At 47.0% G+C, this 18,314-nt stretch overlaps 1 protein-coding gene across 11 annotated transcripts in view; it reads left to right on the forward strand.

Moving 5' to 3' along the window:
* The window catches only part of PTPRS (protein tyrosine phosphatase receptor type S), a 164,553-nt gene that overhangs the window by 71,366 nt on the left and 74,873 nt on the right, over positions 1 to 18,314 (forward strand). For all 11 annotated transcript variants that reach the window (XM_075038011.1, XM_075038012.1, XM_075038010.1 and 8 more), the window contains exons 3-4: positions 11,862 to 12,007; positions 12,966 to 13,107. In XM_075038011.1, the coding sequence (XP_074894112.1) occupies positions 11,862 to 12,007; positions 12,966 to 13,107 (288 nt within the window). The remainder of the gene's footprint in view (positions 1 to 11,861; positions 12,008 to 12,965; positions 13,108 to 18,314) is intronic.

Genomic DNA, 18,314 nt, shown 5'->3' on the forward strand with positions numbered 1-18,314 from the left:
CCCCATTCTGAAAGGGTTTCTCCTTATTTTAAACTCATTCAGAGGATGATAGTTTTGCATTTTCTGCATAATTAATGAGCATAACTCCCCCCCCACTCTCACACAACCTCTGAAGAGTGGTGGGGTGATGAAACTTGGTGGTTTTTTTAATTAATAAAGTCAAATTAATCTGGCTATGTCCTCTTCCTCCCTCACCTCCGTTAGAATTCGTGGATTTATTCATAAATTAGTCTGAGCTTGCTGTTAAGAGTACCGACACTTAGAAATCTTTAGCCTGGACTTTGATTTGTTTGAATGAATTTCTGAAAAGATGATGTAGGTTTTTTTCAGTTCAGCTATTAGAGATCACCTTGAGACTGGCTCTCATGTGATCACCCAGTGAGCCAGGAAGATCCTTCAACTCTCATTTTTCTATGACTGTCTGCGTGAGTAGGATCTGTTTGGCTTTGAGGGCTTTCTATGTGTAGGGTTGGTTTTTTTCTTTATGAATGCTATGATACTCTCCTTTCCTTATAACATCTGCTAATTGTGGTTAATTCCAGTAGCTGCCACTTGAGGGACTGCCTTCACCTGAAAGGGGAAGGCTTCTTCTGCCCTGGTGCCTGGAGGGGCTCCATTACAGCCTTCTGATAAGAAGCTATCCCTTGCATCTCTTGGCAGGAGTCAAACACGAAGAGAAACCTGTCCTACTAAAAAAAAGCTCACCTTCCTTAATTACTGTCTTTGATAGAAGAATTTAAGGGGTGCTTGCTGCTGCTTTTCCATGTTTCCATTTCTCTCTCGCCCGTGTGTTGCACCGTTTTTCTGCCTCACTGAATTTCTAGTTACCCCAAAGCTGAATTTGTTGGGTTCCCACTGCTGTCAGTTCTCAGCACAGTTGTTGGATTCTCCCTTTTTTTCTTCTTTTGTGTTGATGTGCCCACTGCAGATCTGAATGATGAGTATTGTGGTTCAGAGACAGAAATTGTAATGACTTGTGTGGTTGGAGTCAAAGTTCATGATTGTTAAAGGTTACGTTCATGCATTAGTCATGGCTTTATTAGGTTTTGGTTTCTTGTTTTCAAAATCTTCCATCCTGATCTCCCTTGACATCCCAGTCCCAATACTGTTAAGCACTACAAGCTCACAATATATTGTTAAGACTCGGGGTAAGACGTTTCAAGCTTTTACAACCAGAATCTCCTTTTGTTCCATGGAAAATGTGGGCTGAAGTCTCTTTACCAGAGGTCAGATAGGAATGATGTTACAAGCTTTTGAAAATACCCAAAATTCTATGCGCTAGGAATTCTACCTTGCCCTTTTCCTGTAGACCAGGAGACTTCCTTTCTTGCCTGAAGGAAAGAAATAGACAACAGCTAGTAAGTGGAAGTAATAGAGCTTTTATTTACAGGAGTAAAAGAGCAGAGTTTTATCAGACAATATTTTATTTATCTGGTGTGCCTTTCATCCCCAAATGATCCCTACATGCATGTATTAGCTAGCAAATCTTGATTGGGATCATTCATCTACTGTAGTGCTGCAGCCCCTTCTGAGCTGGCAGTGCAAGGCAGGGGACCTAGCTATGCGTTTATATTTTGCAAAAGTCTTTGTCGTATCACTAAACCAAGGATCAGAACTGATCTCCCTGATCACATCCTTGGGGCCTCTAGCACTGTGCTTTCTCTGAAAGACCATGAGATGCAGAAGCTTGTAGCAGTTTGTTTTCCCCATTGCTGCTGACTCTACTGTCACTTTTCAGTGGCTCAGGACCTCTGCTGGGCTATATTAAGATGGCATGGCCCCCTGGGAGTTAGGATCCTTGCTCATTAAGCTTCTTCTTCTTTCAGGCTTGTCCCATAGGAGTGGTTTTTCATATTCTGGTATCCCCACAGACTCTGATTCTTTAGTGACTCAAACAGAGCAGCGGAAGTTGAGTAAAGAGCCAAGTCCTTTCTAGCTATGTCTTTTCTAGGTAGGGGGTGAATCGAGCTTCTCCAGGATGCCAATATCAATGACATGGCTGGAGTAGAAGCTGTCCTAGCAACATGGCTAGGGAAGGGAGAGCTCCCTGCCTTAAGCCTCTGATTGCAAACAATCTGGGATTGCTGTCATGACGTTGATGGACAAGGGGCCCTCATTAAGTTGCCAGGATAGCTCCTTGGGTTTCTTGCTCTCGCTCTGCTCTGGGTTATTATGCCTTGTTACAGGACTCATGGACAAATACGGAATGAGATGTTGTTACAGTTGATTGAAAGCACTTGTGTACCCCCAGGGTCCTGGCCTGCCACGTTGCTGAGGCTGCCTGTGCTCCTGTGCTTGCTGGCCCTTCAGTGACTGATCCCAGGGCTGCCATCTTACATGACAGCATTGCTTGTCTACTTCAGCTCTTGCTGGTCATAAGGAGGAACTTCCTTTCTGGCAGTGTGTTGTAGTGCCAAAAGGTGAATGAGAATCCTAGCCAGAGGTCCATCTGCATTACCACTTTCTTGTTCCTTTGCCCCTCAGTTTGATTAGTACCAGGGCAGGAGGGTGGAAGCACCCTGTGCTGGGTGCAGGCAGTAAGCGGAGAGAGAAGCGGTTAGTATACCTGAAGCGCTCTCCATCTGAATTGGTTAGAGAAGGGAGATCGGGAAACTGAAGCACGGGGGGAGGATATTTGTGCGGTGAGGCCACAGAATGCATTGAAAAGCAAACTCAGTCTTGTATCTTCTAGATCACGTTCCCTCATGTGCATACTCCATATGCTGTTAAGTGCTGTCTCTTTTCCATCCTTTCTTGCGTTATGCACAGAGTCCCGTTGTGATGCTGGGCACCAGCTGCCTGACACGTTTGCTGTCCTTTAACTGGCAAATACAGATCTCTTCACCCCCAGTGTTAATCCTCTATTTCTCATTCATAAAACTGAAGCCCATGTGGTGCTCCAGGCTTCCACCATGCCACAGCTCTCACAGGATGGGTAGTCTCTAGTGTGTGCAGGCTACATGGTATGAGGTATCAGATACCAGTTTTCCAGTGGGAGGGAGGGAGGGAAGAGGAAGGTCCAGAATACCATCCCACTCCCTGTAGAACAGTGACAGCTCTCTGTCCTGTCCTGTAGAGCAGTTTGCATCCTGTATCACTGCAGTGTGCCCTATACACTTCCATAAGTCACAGTTAGAAGAATGTTTTCCTTGGCTGTATTAGGGTGCCAGTTACTGGGGCTGGGACTGATCTGTGGCAGTGACAAATATCCTTTGCGCTATGGAGAGAGGTGGATCCTTTACATACATACAGATGTACAATGGTAGCCTGGAGAAGTCCTACCGAAACTGGATGACTTCATACTAGCTGCTGTTCCCATGTGATAAGGCACCGTCCCATCCCTGAAAACTAGCAGTTTAAATAGACCAGAAGGAAGGATTATGCTTCCCCTCCAGCAGGCAGGATAATGTGGTTTTTCTCACCTTGGGTGTCAGAACTAGGAATAGATCTTTGGTAGCCTCAGTTTCATCCTGCCTCCACTGCTGCAAGCTCGTACCTCCTCTTCCAAAGGGTCTGTATCTGAGTGCATTGCAAATAGGAGCCTGAAGGCTGTGTGGATGTGCCAGATCCCCAAAATTACAAGCCTCATGGCAAGAACAGCTTGGCATGGTGCTAGCTATGAAGGGTCTGCTGCCTCATCCTGGCTGAAGAGAAAGGTGGGAGCTGGCAGCACAGGCAGGCGTTCAGAAAGGAGCGGGTGTTGGGGTGGTTGGACAGCCAGTGTAGTAAAGGGGTACGAAAAGAGTTCTTGATCCTTCTCAGCCATTTTCTGCTTATGTTGAATCCTGTGCTGGGTCTTGTCCTTCACTGCTGTCCTTCGTTCTCTGGAGCCTTGCAAGAAAGGAGAGGGGGTAATCTTTCAAGTGATATTCCCCAGTGTCCAACAGGGGAAAAGCCTGCGTGCACCTGTGTATAACCCAGCTTTTCTGAGTCAGGTAAGGGCTTTGGTGGATCAGCAGCAGGGGAGTAGCAAGGTGGAAGTATTTCACTTCTAAGAAAACGTCCTCGGATCTTTTTTTACCCTCCTTTCCCCAACCTTGCCAGTCCCATCTCCCTGAAGGGAGCCAAGAGCTGCTGACAGTAAGAGGAAGTCTCTGTCTGAAGCCTATAATTATCCTGTCTGCCTTCCCAGAAAAGGCCAGTTGGGGAGCGAGCGTGCTTCTGTTTCATGGACCAGCCCTGCGTTCTACTGCCTCCCCAATTACTGCTTAATGGACTTTTTATGATGATAAGACGACTGGGTTGGGGAGAAGTTATTGACGGGGAAATGGAATATAATTCACTCCCTGTTTGTTTGTTCTGTCAGAAAACCCTCATTTTAATTTTATTTGTAAGGCACTGAGAAACAGCCCTCGGGAAAAAAAGTGCAAAATCTGTCAGTAAACCCCTGGATTTCAAGGGGACCAGAGTCTCTGCAGGACCTCTCCAAGGGGTGTTTTCAATCTTGTTGAGTGTCTCCACAGAGACCCTCCCCACTGCCTGCATCAGTCCTGCTCCCAGTTTGCAGCTCTCACTCCTCTCATGAAGAAAAATGTAAATTATGGAGCCATCTTTCTTGCCTCTACCCCTCTTGCAAGCTCCCCCGCTCCCTAATGCTGCTGCTTTGAAATACGTACCCATTCCAAACATCACATTCTTGCTCCCCACTCTCCATCTGTCTCAAATTTGGCTGCTCTCTCCTGTTTTCATCTGCTCCGTGGTTTGTCTCCTCTATCTAATCTTCACTTCCTTGCTCTGGCTCTGAACACCTCCCTCCTCTCCATCTTGCTCCAGTTCTCTTGCATTTTCCCTGTTCATCTCTCCTTATCGCCCCTGATTTTCCTATCCTTTCTACCCTCTGCTCCCCTCTTTGGCTACCCCGTTTGTTGGTGTGATGAAGCTGTTCCTTTGCTCCTCTGGCTGTCCCTCCCAGGCTGTCCCCAGCTGCTCAGCACTCCCATCCCGATCCCTCAAATTCAGGGCATGCATCTGCTGCATGCAAGCAGACTGCAGCAGCATGCATGTGTAAAACACGTTTCCTAAATAAACCAGCAAACAAACACTCGGTGCATGGCTGGACCCAGATCTCACGTTCCTGGAGAGGTTTTTAGGAGGGGAGATGGGAGTACCTTGTGCTCCTTTTCCAATCGTGAGCCTGTCAGCAGTTGTGGAAAACGGAGATGGGGTTTCACTAGATCAGCAGAAAGTTTCAGCCCAAAAACCAAAGGGAAGGGGGAGGAGGAAGAGGAGAAGATGGTGGTTTAACCCTTTACATGCCAGTGAGAACACTGTTGGATTCCTTCCTGGTTGCTCTTGAAGTTAGCAAGGGGTGAGAAATAGGGAAGAGAGATGTCCCTGTTCGAGCTAACATGACCTGGTTGTTGGGAGATTGCAAAGCTTTTGTCTGGCTTTTGTTTTTTATCTTCTTCTCCCACCAAGAAGTACATGTGGAAGAAGGTCTCTGAGTTCTGTCTCTAGTGATTTTTTTTGGTGGTCATTTTCCTTTGTATTACAGTATTTAGAGGCTGTAGCTGTGTGCAATACCACCTAGGGTTTTGAGTGCTGAACAGATCTGTTTGGAGACCATCCTTTGCTCCAAATTACTTGTAGTGTCTAGACCAAGGCAGGCAGGCAGGTGTGAGAAATGAGGATTGTCACCTCTGCGCTACATGTGGCAGACTGAGGTACGGGGAAGGGTGAGTGCCCAAGGTCAGCCGAATTTGCGTCAGAGCCAGAGATCTGAATCCCGATTATGGGAATCATCTGGAGCCTGGAAGAGCAGATTGGGGTGTGCTAACGCTAACAACAAAATAACATTGACCATGAATGGCTTAATGGTCTCATTACCTTTGTTCTTGAAAGGTAGAGGTGTATATATATGCATAAAAAAGGGTGAATTTTGATCTGTTCAGTATTTTTTGAGGTAGGATAAAGGTTGTCATTGGCTAACGTGCCCTGAATCTCTCTTGTAGTGTGGGCACGCTCGCACGGTGGGCAGCTCTGCAGGGAAATGTGTGGCTCAGCACCACAGGGCCGTTTGTTGAAGGTCGACCGGGAATGGTGGGCAAAAGGATGGCTGCTGTAAGCGTTTAGGAAGGCTATGATAAGCCAGCCAAATGGCAAGAAAATGGCCTGCCTGCTGTGCTCTTCCTTTTACTTTGGTTTCTGTGGTGGGTCTCAGGTACAGCAGTGAGCCCTCTCCATTTCCCAGGCTGGGGATAATGAGTGTTTATTCACCAGCGAAGGAGGAGCTGAAACGCGGCGCTTCGTGTGTCGGCACCATGGGTCAGTGGGACCAGTGCGTGGGCCTCCACCAGAGCGCTGACAGCGGAGACCAGGGCCACCAAAAATGGAAGCAAAACCTTTTAAAATACGCGTTTTGTCACTGACTTTCTTTTGTCTCCATGGATTGCTGCTGCTGTGGGCGAGGGGCCCTTTTAGCCACGCTCACGCTGCTCTCTGTGCTGGGGCCAGATGAAAGAATAAGTGGTTTGTCTTTATTTGTGGTCCATTGTCAAGGTGCTTTCCTGGGGGTGACGGGAGGGGGCTGCGGAAGGGAGGGATGTTAAGCACGGACGTGAATTTTGCCATCTAAAACCAGCACCAGGTCCCTGCTGTGGGGCTGGAGATGAGGGGAGAGAGCTGGGGGAGATGCGGAGACGACTCTCTGCAACCCCCTCAGGGAGAGCCTGTGGGGCAGAGGGACAGCTTACACACACACTGCCCATTCCCTCCCAAAGCAAGGGCAAATAATACAGTAATGCAGTCAGGGACCATCCTCTGGCCTTTTCCTTGGTGCCTGTGGGGTGAGACAGGCCTGTTACTATGGCGGTGGTGCCTCCAGGCCTCCCCTGTGGGGAGCGGGTAGAAGGGGACATGGTGGACATGTTGTCTCTCACCCTGTGGGAGCAACTTTCTGCCTCAGACCTGCCCTACAGCTGGTGGGCTGTAGCTCAGGAGGGAGGAGCAATTTAGGTCACAGTTGCGTCTCCCGGCCATTTTGGCAGCAAAGTGTGTGGGGTCTTCTCTTCCCCCATGGCGGAGAGGTGGAGGGCAGTGTGTCGCCGGCTGGTCCGATGCCTATCGGGACTGAGGGTTTTTCCTCAAGAGCTTCACGGTGTAGGGCAGGTTCTGGCCATATGCGTGCGCTCATGCAGCCCAGGCTGGAGGGGCAACGGGCTGTCTTCAGTCTGCTCCTGTTGGCCAACCCCACATTTCCCAAATTGTCCTGTATTCCCAAGCCAGCACCAAGCCATTTTGGCTGAGGGTAGCTGGGAGGATGTCAGGGTACTGGTCTGGCAGGCTGGCACAAAACGTTTTGAGAATCCATTTTGTCTCAGAAAGGCCCAGGGAAGTCAGTATTTCCCCACTGGGAGCTGCCTCTCTCCTTCCCCCGGTTCAGGCTAACTCTGCTTGGCCTGCCCTGAAACTACCCAGAGAGCTGGGAAATGAGCTGGCAGCTGCCATACTGGTTTTACACAGCTCTCTGCACTGCCAGGGCTTCATTCGACTGCCTTAGCTGAGCCGGTGCGAGTTTTCCCCTCAGCTTTTCAGGCGGCCTCTCCCATTTTGTGGCTGGAGCATACTGGGGTAGTGTGGAGAAAGCTGCTCCTACCCTGCGGTGTGGTCTGCGAGGCTAAATGCATCCCCGACCTCCTTGTTCCTCCATAAACCCACCTGCAGTGCTGGGAGGAGGGGCAGCCAGCTCAGTCTGGAGATGAGGCAAGGGAGAAGGATCTGTTGTGCAAGTTCATAACTGTGCTTTTTTTTTTCGCCCCCCTGCGCTCTGCTCCCCTCCAGCTGTCAGCTCAGATATGTTAAGCCCATTTGTGCTTCTGCCTCTCTCCCACCCCTCAAACCACCTCTGGGTTCTCCATCCCTTTCTCTGTCTTTGGCTTTTGATGTTTCAGACAGGCATATGGTGGCCAGCCTGTCTCCCTCGCTTCTCGTCCGTCACCCACTATTCACCGTGGCAGCAGTTCCTGAGGGACATTTGGGTTTAAAGGGTGAGATGTCCCTTCCTTTTCCCCACTCCTACATCTTTCAAGCTTCCTTGCTGTAAAGCTTCTCAGACTGTTTTGTCATCTGTGTATCATTAGCAGGGAGACATTGGGGGGTTTTTTTACATGACTGCATTTGAAGAACTTTTTCTGCTTTGGTGTCATGTGAAAGAAGGAAAGAAAGAGAGGTGAGGCAGCAACATTTTCCTCTTCTACGAGGAAAGCTGCCTTGGTGTGCAGCCCTTGTACGTGGGCTGATGTCGTACCGTGCTCCTCTAGTGCATGTGCCTCGGGGATGAGTAGGAGACCCCACCCTTATCACCTCGCAGCTTCTTCTCAAAGTCTGCGTTAGAATTCACAAAATCCTAGCAGCAAATGTGCGTCATGTCCCTTCTGAACAGATGCCGGCACCGCCTATGTTTCTCTAGGCCTGTGCTTTGGAAAGTGAAGCCAACTGGAGGTTGTCTGCATAGGGGTGATGGGGAGGCTGAGCGCGTGGTCCCATCAGCTGCCCTCGACAGCAATCAGGGACACAGGGCAGGAGCAGAGCTATCTGGAAGGGGTGGCAGAGATTAGGTCGGAGGGCACACAATGTGCATGCTGATCGTCTTTGCGGATGCAATTACAGAGCACGGGATGGACGGTGAATATGCATCTCTTCCTTGCATTCTGTGGCAACTATCCAGCGTGTCACTTGCCCTGGCTGTTGCTTTTGGGAAGTGCGTAGGTGGTGGGCAGGAGTGAAGGGTTCAGTTTGACTTGATGGCTTTCCATTAAGCTGTAGAGAAGAATCACAGGTACACAGCAGTCATCCGGTCTTTTCAACCTTCTCTCCAGAGACCCAGACTCCGCAGGAAGCCTCTCGTAGTAGGAAAATTCTTTTAAGCTCCAGGTTTTTCCATTCCAGTTTTGATACTGCAAAAAACCAGGTTCTGCTATTTTGCAAGCAGAGAAAGTGGAAAAAGAAAAATCTCTTGTGACCACTGAACCTAGGTGGAACTCAACTGTCTTTCCAAGACTGACTTGTTCTCAACTCTCCGTGAGGGAAGATTGGTGAAGAGATATAAAATCTCCTGGATTGCAAGTATGTCATCTGGAAAATGCCTGTCTGTTTTTTATTTATTTATTTAAAACAGAGGTCCTGCAATCTTGGCAAATGAGGGGAAACACATAAGCCCCTCTGAGTGGGCTGATAGTGTTTCACTTTCACATGGCACCTTGTTCCTGCTTTTGGAGGCTTTCAAAGCAATTTGCAGAGCTGAAAACTGAATTCTAACTGCATGTTTCGCTGCAAGCTAGACCTGGCACGGCAGAGCTGTGGCAGTCCTACGCAGCACGTAGGAATTTGTTTCAGCTTTGTGTCATCACCACCTTGCCTGCGATAGCGCTGGCTTTCTCTTTCCCAGAGGGGAGAGGGTTGTTCTGTGATTGGCGTGGGCTGAAGTGACAAGTGCTGCAGTGACTAGGGGTGCATAGGTGGAGAGCACAATGGGTGATCTGGCAGGGGGGAGAAGAATCAAAGTCTGGAGCTCAGAGGCCTGGGCAATTTTTAAATCAACAATTTAGCTTTGATTTTCACCGATTTTCCAAGTGAGTAGCAAAATCTAATAGATTGTTTGATAGGGATTTTAGTTTGGTTTCTTTTCTTTTGTCTCTCGCTGTCTACGAGTGAGTTTATCGTAGGCAGTTAAGCATTGCAGTGAGCTCAGGAAAGCAGCGTTCACAAAGCAGCTCAGCTTCCCTATTACCACACACTACCACACACTGAGTCAACAGAGGTCCCCAAAAAGGGATGCTGAGCAATCACTCCAAGTTCACTATTTTTTGGAGCACCGTCCCTTTCTTCAGGGCAGAAATAGAACCTTATTTTTCTCCTCATCTGTGCTCTCACTGTACTGCTTGCGCCCATTTAAATGTATATGTGACATTAAGGATTATTAGGGGCTTTTATTTTAGGAAATGAACTTGCATCAATACGGTGTTCTTAAAAGCCCTAGATGGTTTTGGCTGTACCTTCTGAATTGACTTCTGCAAACTCTTCAGATATTGAACTGAGGAGAAGAGAGGAAGGAAGTCAGGTTGCGGGCAGAGTGAGCATGTATATTTTAGCCTGAAGCAAAGTTTTGGTTTTGCCTTTCTCAGATGGAAGAAAGATTCCCCAGTGCCAGTACCTCCAGTGGCACTTGCTTGATAACCTTTAGCTGTAACATTGCAAAGACGACTCTGACCTCTAAATATAGATTTGGATATTTATAAATCCGATGCTTTGTACACACAGCATTCGGTGGGACGTAAACAGCTCCAGCAAATTGTATTTACCTCCAGCATGGAAACAAATGCTTGATTGCATCACATGGGCTTGCTGAGTGGCTTTTATTTATATACTGCTGGCCACACCAGGCAGGGAAGGGGAGAATGCTTCCTTTTGTCTTTCGACCCCTAAAAGACCCTGGAGACTTCTCTCTAGCTACCATTTGCCCTCTTCTTAAGCTCTTTGGTAGGCTGTTTACATCTTATTTTATAGACTCTGAATATGTACATATAAATATACACATTTCAGAGTCATGTGGTCTGCTTTTCTCAAGAATAACAGACGGGAACTTTATGATCTGAGTGATTTTATTTGAACACAGCTGTGGCCTTGTGATTTAAATATTTCAATAAATTTTAAACTAACTAGATGAGAGGAAACTGTGCAGGGAAAACAGGTTAGAGCACGAAGGAGGATTCCCTGAGGGTAGAGGCAATATGGGCTTTGCACAAACACTCCTGGCCTCGTCTTCCTCTCATGAGAAGGCCCTTGACACCTTCTTTGGTCAGAAAGCCCATCCCAGCATCCTCTCCCCTCCTTGCAGAGGTGCTCTTGAAGGCAGTCAGACATGGATGGAAATCAGTGACAGGGGTGAGGGAGAGGTGCTGCGACCTCAAGTGTTGTTCCTTCGGGTCCAGTCAGGCTAAAATGCAGCCCTAGGCTCTTTGAGTGTATTTGTTCAGGCATCACTGCACCTTTGAGCATCTGGTTATGAGAGGAGTTTGAGGAGCTTTTGGCTTCTTCCTTCAGCAGTGTGAATTCCTTGGTTTTCTCAGATGTCTCATGATGAGAAGGGGGAGAAGAGGAGAACGGGGAGCTGCAGGAGCAGACTGCAGACTTGGCTGGCCATTTTCTTGGTCTTGACAACTGGGTTGTTTTGAAATGATCACAACTTTAGTTTGTTGGGCTGTATCCTATCAACTTGCCTGTTCTAAAGGATGGCGTGCCTGGTGCTGTGTAAATGTACCAGTGAGGGCCAGAGGAAAGATTTGCAGATGAAAACAGAGGTACTACAAGCCAAGGAGGTTTCACATCCTAAAGCCACTGGCATCAGCCTGCTTCACACCATCATCCTCAAGATCTCTTGTGTGCCAAGTTCCTGCTCCATTTGTTTCAGGGTCCATCTCCCACCTTTTACCCCTGGCTTGGGTATGTTCCTATAAATCTCCCCCATTCCTTGGTGGTCATCTGCTAGGATCTGGGGAGTGCAGTTCAGGGTTTCTAGATGTTGTTTTCAACTCTACCAGCTTTTGGTAATTAGCTGGGCTTTGCAAGGGCAATTTTCCCTGTGCAAAACAGTTTAAAAGTCCTCTTTTCAGAAGTAAAAGAGGCCTTGCAACATCATCGCATTGAAATCTCTTTGTAGGATCAGGCTCTTAATCATTTTGTGCTGTAGCTTCTCCATATGTAAAATGAAGGTAAAGACTGTTTGTTCCTAAGAGGCCAAGAGGTTTAATTTCATCTGGGATCATTAGAGAATAGCAGTGATAATACTACCATTAATTACAAGCAGTGTTTGTTAGAGTTTGTCTTTCCTTGTGCCAATGATGATATTTCTTTTTTTCTTAAAGGTCCCCCTGTGTTCATTAAAAAACCTGTGGACCAAATTGGTGTGTCGGGAGGGGTGGCCTCCTTCGTATGCCAAGCAACTGGAGACCCAAAGCCACGGGTCACCTGGAACAAGAAAGGGAAGAAAGTGAACTCTCAGAGGTTTGAGGTAAGAGATGTCCTTGAAATCTGTGTCTGTGTATGTATAAAGAGAGAGAGACTGACACAAAGCAGCTAGCGCTCTTCTTTGGCCATTCTTAGACCCAATAATAAAGGGAGGTTTGGAAGGGGAGGAGTTTTAACAGCAGGAGGAGTGAAATGCAAGTTCTTGGCCATGTCAACAGCTGGGTTTGTTCCAAAGCAAGAGAGAACTTGGCTCACTTAGGTTATTGGAGTTGTTTCTTTTGTTCTGTTGGTTTTTTCTCCCTCCTGGGATATAATATAAAGCTGCCTTCTTCCTTCCCTAAGAAACCCCAACTAAGCTGGTACTTCTTCAGCTCTGTAAATGCACCTTTCATACCCATCCATGGCTCATTATTTTAACCCTGAGACAGCCTGGAGTAAACATTACAGTTGCTGGCAACCAGACCCAAGCAATTGGCATTGTTTAGATAGAAATGAGAGTGGAGGAACAAGGACTAGGAGGTCATCCTGTGGAATTTGCTGTGGGACTCAGCCCTGCCAGGCAGCTGTGTGCTGAGAGGAGCTTTGTGGTGTCAGCTGCCCATGCAGATGGAGGAACAAGGCAGGGGTTCCTTTTTATTTTGTTTTCACTTGGTCTATTTCCTCCTCCTTCATCACAGTTGTACTCCGAACACCCACCCCACACACGCCGTCACCATGGCTCATTCTTTCAGAGCCTTTGAGGTGCACATAGCAGTTTTGGTGGGTCAGTGGTCAGAGTCGGGGTTTGGCATGCAACAGTTCTGTCACCTTGAGGTCAGTGGAGACACAAGTTGACCATGTCGGTTTTGTGTAGGGGATTGTGGGGCAGCTGCTGAAGTGTGTTTGTGAGTGTGCGTGCTTATATACATGCTGGTGCCTCCTTTAGAAGCAGGAATGAACCTTCTACTTGCAACCCAAGGAGGCTTACTATGTGTGTGTCTCTCTTTTCCTTTATCCCCCAGACAATTGAATTCGATGAAAGTGCAGGCGCTGTTTTGAGGATCCAGCCCCTCCGGACTCCCCGGGATGAGAACATTTATGAGTGTGTTGCTCAAAACCCTCATGGGGAGGTCACCGTCCATGCCAAGCTCACTGTCCTCCGAGGTAAAGAGCATGCCAGTGTCACAGGGGAGAAGGGACCCTTCAGCTTCTCCCTTCCTTCAGATGAGTGGGAATGCTGTTAAAAAATGCATGGCCAAGGCACAAAGTCCTCCTTTTTTTTGGTTTGTTCTGACCTGTCAGATCTGTTTGCTGTTACTACCCCAGAGAATCATAAAATTGTGATGTAAGAAGAAACAAGGCTAAAACTGGACCACTTTAGGAAGTTTGATGGGATAATGTGCTGAGGTTCCTTCCAACCTGAATTATCCTATGACGCTATGATCTTCCCTCCCCTCCAATAAAAATTCCTTCCCCAGGTTTATGAGCAGCACCAGAAACTCATCATTCTCCTCGGAAATGTGGCACCATTCATCTAGACACCCAAGAAAACCTTCTTCATTGAGGAATCACTTAAGGGACTGAGGTTAAGATGATTATGCATCTGCATTGGCTTTCACACAGTTGGCAGCAATGCCAGTCTCTTACCTTGTGCAGGATATCTATTTTGCCCTTCTGGGTATCTTCCCTCTTTCCAGAGGTCCTTTGCTCCATGCACTCTCCCAGAAAACAGTTCCCCCCTCCATTTTGTTCTGGTTCTTTTTTTCACTTGTCCCTCCTGTAGAGGATGTTTACATGGATGCCTCCTTCGTGTCATCTGTTTGAAATATGCTCCGTAAACTTGGTGTGCGGGAGGGACCAATATGCCATTGCTGTGGGTGCCTCTGGATGGTTACTGTTACTGCCCTGGAGATCTGTAAAATCACTGTGCGAAACACTAAGCTAGGTGGCTCACTAATACTGACCCATTTTATGGGAAAAGATACGTGGTGTTCTCTGTTCAAACCACAGGGCAATGCAAGTGATCCTGGCAGAAAGGGTATTGTGGATAACTGCCTGAGAGCTCCTGAAGGGAGTTCAGCTTGGGAGCATTGGCTATTGATGAAGCCATCAGCAGGAGGTGCTATAGAAAAGCCATGGGCTTTTGAATAGGGGTACTTGCAGTGAGAGCCATTATTTCTGCAGTGAGCATGGCTAACAGTTTTAGGTGCTCCAGGCAGTGTGTGATCCTCGTAAGGCCAAGTGGTAGCTCTGCCTGTATGCCCGTTGCTTTTTCTTCAGCAATTTCAGTGTTCTCTCCAAGAGCATCTTAAACCCTTTTGTTTAAACAGACAGTGAGTGCATCCTGAATAGTGCAGAGTGAAATTTGTGTGCAAATCCCCAACATAAAGCAGTAAATAAAAACCAGACATAAAGGGCACATGGCAAAGCCCTTGACCACCCCTTGTAGCAGGGAATATCCCTTCTGCTTCCCACCTGGCAGCTCTGTCTTGTCAAGATGCTGGCTGCCTTGGAGCATGCAGGCCCATGGTCCAGTCATGCCTGACAGATTTGTGTAGGTGCACTTAAATCTTTGTGTAGCTCCTTTGCCTGGCATGGCATTTAACCTTCTGTTAGCGGTACATGGTGGGATGCACCTGTCAGGAGATTGCCCTTGCAGTCATATTCAAAGTTTCTACCCCTTGAATTTAGCTACAAGCAGTGGCAAGAGAGAAGGCTGTCCTCCAGCTGCTGCCCTCACAAATCCCCTGGATTCTCATAGCATTTTTAAGGCACTCTTCACCAAAAGAAAGCTGCAGTGTATGGGAAATGACGAGCTGAGCTCAGTGACTGTCCTTAGGGACCAAAGTTCTTTGTACTTGTCTTTTTGCAGCTCTTCCTTCCAGTATTGACATCATACACGTCAGCTAGAGAGACAGATGACAGAGCAGGAGCTACATCTCCCCACTGCCTGACTAATTACGCACTTTGCTGATCCCACCAGAACATTATTACTGTGTGCTTTGCTCCTGTGTTGTGCTGCTTTCACAAGCACTCCCATTCTGTTTGCCTAATAGGACCTTGTTCCGTAGCTTTGTTAACTGACTGTGCAGGAGCAGCTGGGGTACTCAGTTCATGAAAATTTGGGGAACAGTGATTAGCTGCAGGCCTGGGCCAAGACATTGTTGAAGAGTGTCAAGGAAGCAGTTTTGATAGCATACCCTCCCCTTCCCTGCTCAGTTGGAGTGATGCCATCCTTAATCTTTCCTTAGGTTTCACACAGCAAAGATTGTCTCCTCTTTATCCGCATTTTTAAGTGCTGGGAAAGTTAAAAGGACCAAGTACAAATCCACTAATCTGCACAGTGACAAAGTTAGCATGCTGACATCTATTCCTCTCTTTTTCCTCCCTGCTTCTACATTCACCCACTCTCCTGTTTGTCTTTTCTCTATCTTTCCTTGCAAGGCCTCCTCCTCCTTTCCATCTTCTTCTCTCACTTTCAGAACTAATGCTTAGCATAAAGATGGAGGCTGTTCCACGGCTTCGAGATGAATGTGAGCTGTCATTTGCAGAAGCTGTTACCTTGGCATACTGTGGAGTGTGGAAACCTGGGCCCCAGCTGTTACAAACTCTGCAGGATGGGCTTTGTAGTCATTCTGCAGCCTGTTGGCTCTGCTGTTGTAATCACAGTGAGACATATATGTGTATACCTTCATGCTATACACATGCATGAACAGTTACAGGATTTCCTCAACAACAGTGCAGACAGTCTCACGAACGGAAGGGGGAAAAAAAATACATTCTTCCCTACTAGATGCAGCTGCTGAAGGGATTGAGAGTAAACCCCTTTTTGCTTATGCACGTGACTACTCCTGGATCAGACCCTGATAGAAATCCACATGCATTCACTTAAAAACAAGAAGCTGCAGGAGAGGAAGCGTTTGGGAGCTTCTGAGAAGCAGAGCTTGTGATGGACACCATTCAACTTACACAAGTCTCTTAACACCAGCTCTGCTGGCTTGTTTGTCCTTCCTGCTCTTCTTCTCAAGGGATGTGAGTTTTGATAGGGCTGTGGAGATTTGTTGTTCTTTCCACAGCTGGCTAGACATAGTGCCTGCAAACCTGATTCCTGCAGAGCCTGAAGAAAAGGAAAAAGTGGGTTTGGGAAGCATTTTCCAGTTATTGTTGACTCCAGCTGCTGTCATTTTTCATTATAACTTAGGCAGAAAGGAAGCTAGTTGGTACAGGCACCCCAGCTCCCAGTTGGTATAGTTTCTCTAAGCTCCACACTCCCAGGAAAGATAAACATATTTTTTTATTTTTATTATTATTATTGCTTCTTGTATACAGATTATACTTTCCCTCCACTTCTTCAGCAGCCTGAGACAGAGATTCTCATGCTGCAAAGGATTGTCCGCAGCTGCGTGCTGTCTGCAGCTGAGTGGGCTGAAAGTACAGCGGAGCCTTGCTGCAACTTTCTGCCTGCATTGCCTCCGCTGCCAGGAGGCACAAGCTGGATTTCAAGCAGGGGCCAGACTGGCGTAGTTCTTTGCTCTGTTGAAGCTGATAGAGTTCCGTGGAGGTTACCCTTTGTGAGTCGTTAGTAAATGCAACATGATCCCATAAAAAACAGTGCTTGGTCCAGTTAAATGTAATGGAACAGAATTTACGGTGCCCTAATACGTTGCTCGCCGCATAGTGGCCCATGCTGTCTTTTCCTGATGATTACTGCACTCTGGAAAATTGAGGAGAACTGGCTATTAGACATGTAAGGTCTGTGGTACTTACTATCAGAGTGTGATTCAGGCTGCTATGGACAGACTTTTAGAAATTCTTTTTGTGGTGATTCCCTGTTGATTTCTTTTTATGAAGTGTTCATACGTTTCTCGAACAATTCTGGCCTGAAATTTTCCTCACACATTTCCTACTCCAAGAGGACATCTGGTGTGGGCATGTGTAAAGTTCTAGCAAGATCCCTGCTGTTTTGTTGTTTTTTGTAATTGTTGGCTTTCGATCAGCAAAAGGTAAACAAAAATCAGTTCTAGATGCTCAGCATTGAGTCCCCCAGGAGCGTATCTTAAAGAGAAGCTGGCCCCTCTGAAATGTTAACCTTGCCACTTGAAAACTTCTTGGCAGTCTTTCTTCAAACTTGACTTGTTTTGCTTTTCTTGTAGTGACCTGAAAATCAGGCAACATTGAAAACAGATTAGTTCTGTAGCTTGTGAACAATGTCAGAGAGATTTTAACTCAGATGCCTTTATAAGGAGGGTACATAAGGATACATTAGTGTAGGGAAGACAGCGTTATCTGCACTGTTACAGGGTCCAACACACATATCTAAGTGTGTATTTATTGTCTATAAGCCTGCAAATTTTTAGTAACATTGTTAGGCTATTCCTATTTTCATAGTAAAGCTTTCAGATCAAAATAAATGGAAGCAACAGACAGAGCATGTTACTGAGACTCCTCCATGTATTAAAATTGTCTTTGGCTGTGAAATAACAGTTAACTAAGACACAGGTACATACACGTTGATGGAAATAACTTGATGTAATTTCACAAGGTGCATAATGCCAGGATACCTGTTGGGGAGGGGACAGCTGTAAGTGTTCATAAACTTGATGAAAAGAACAGGGATAAGTTTCAGGAGTGCTGGATTTTGATCCTGATTCTGCTTAAAACTGGTGTCACTCAAGCTGCTTCATCTCTGTGTTCTTGGTTCTTCCACCCTGAAGTGAGGATGGTTGACTGCTTAGAGACCAGCCAGCATCCTTGAGCTGAGCCACATATCTCCAGAGAAGAGTGAAAAATTACTCCTCTTCTTCACTCCAGCAGCATCCTCATTGTGGCTTTCTGCATTCAATCCATAGCGTGTCTGTACATGCTCACACCCTCCTTCTCCTCTAAATTATTAAACAACTGTGCACACCCTGCGGGGAAAAGAGCCGCAGCAACACCCGCTTTATCTTTCTTTATCATCTTCATTTCCAGCACAGCTAATTATCTAAACACAGAGCTGCCACCTTCTAGAGCGACAAGGAGACAGTGAGCACCGGTGTCTCCCTTCGCTGTAGCTAGTGACCCTTGCTTTTTCAGTATGACCGTGTGTGTGTGTCAGCGCATGCGCCCAGGTTGGTTCAAGGCATGTCCCCCAGCATAGAGCAAGTCCTCTGGTAAGATTTATTACAAATGAACATTGAAGTGCTCTTCTCTCCCTGCCTCCCTCTGTCCCTCCTCCCCTATTCTTTCTCACCCTACTTTGTTCAGTGGCCTTGCGATAATTCACCAGATTTTCATCAGGGAGGCCTTTAAACATCTCAGTCTAAGAGCAAGTATGAACAAGGTGTTTGGGATGCTCTGTTAATGTGGCAAGTGCAACACGTGAAAACATT

The sequence above is a fragment of the Buteo buteo genome, chromosome 10 (assembly GCF_964188355.1).
Source record: "Buteo buteo chromosome 10, bButBut1.hap1.1, whole genome shotgun sequence".
Classification (NCBI taxonomy): domain Eukaryota; kingdom Metazoa; phylum Chordata; class Aves; order Accipitriformes; family Accipitridae; genus Buteo; species Buteo buteo.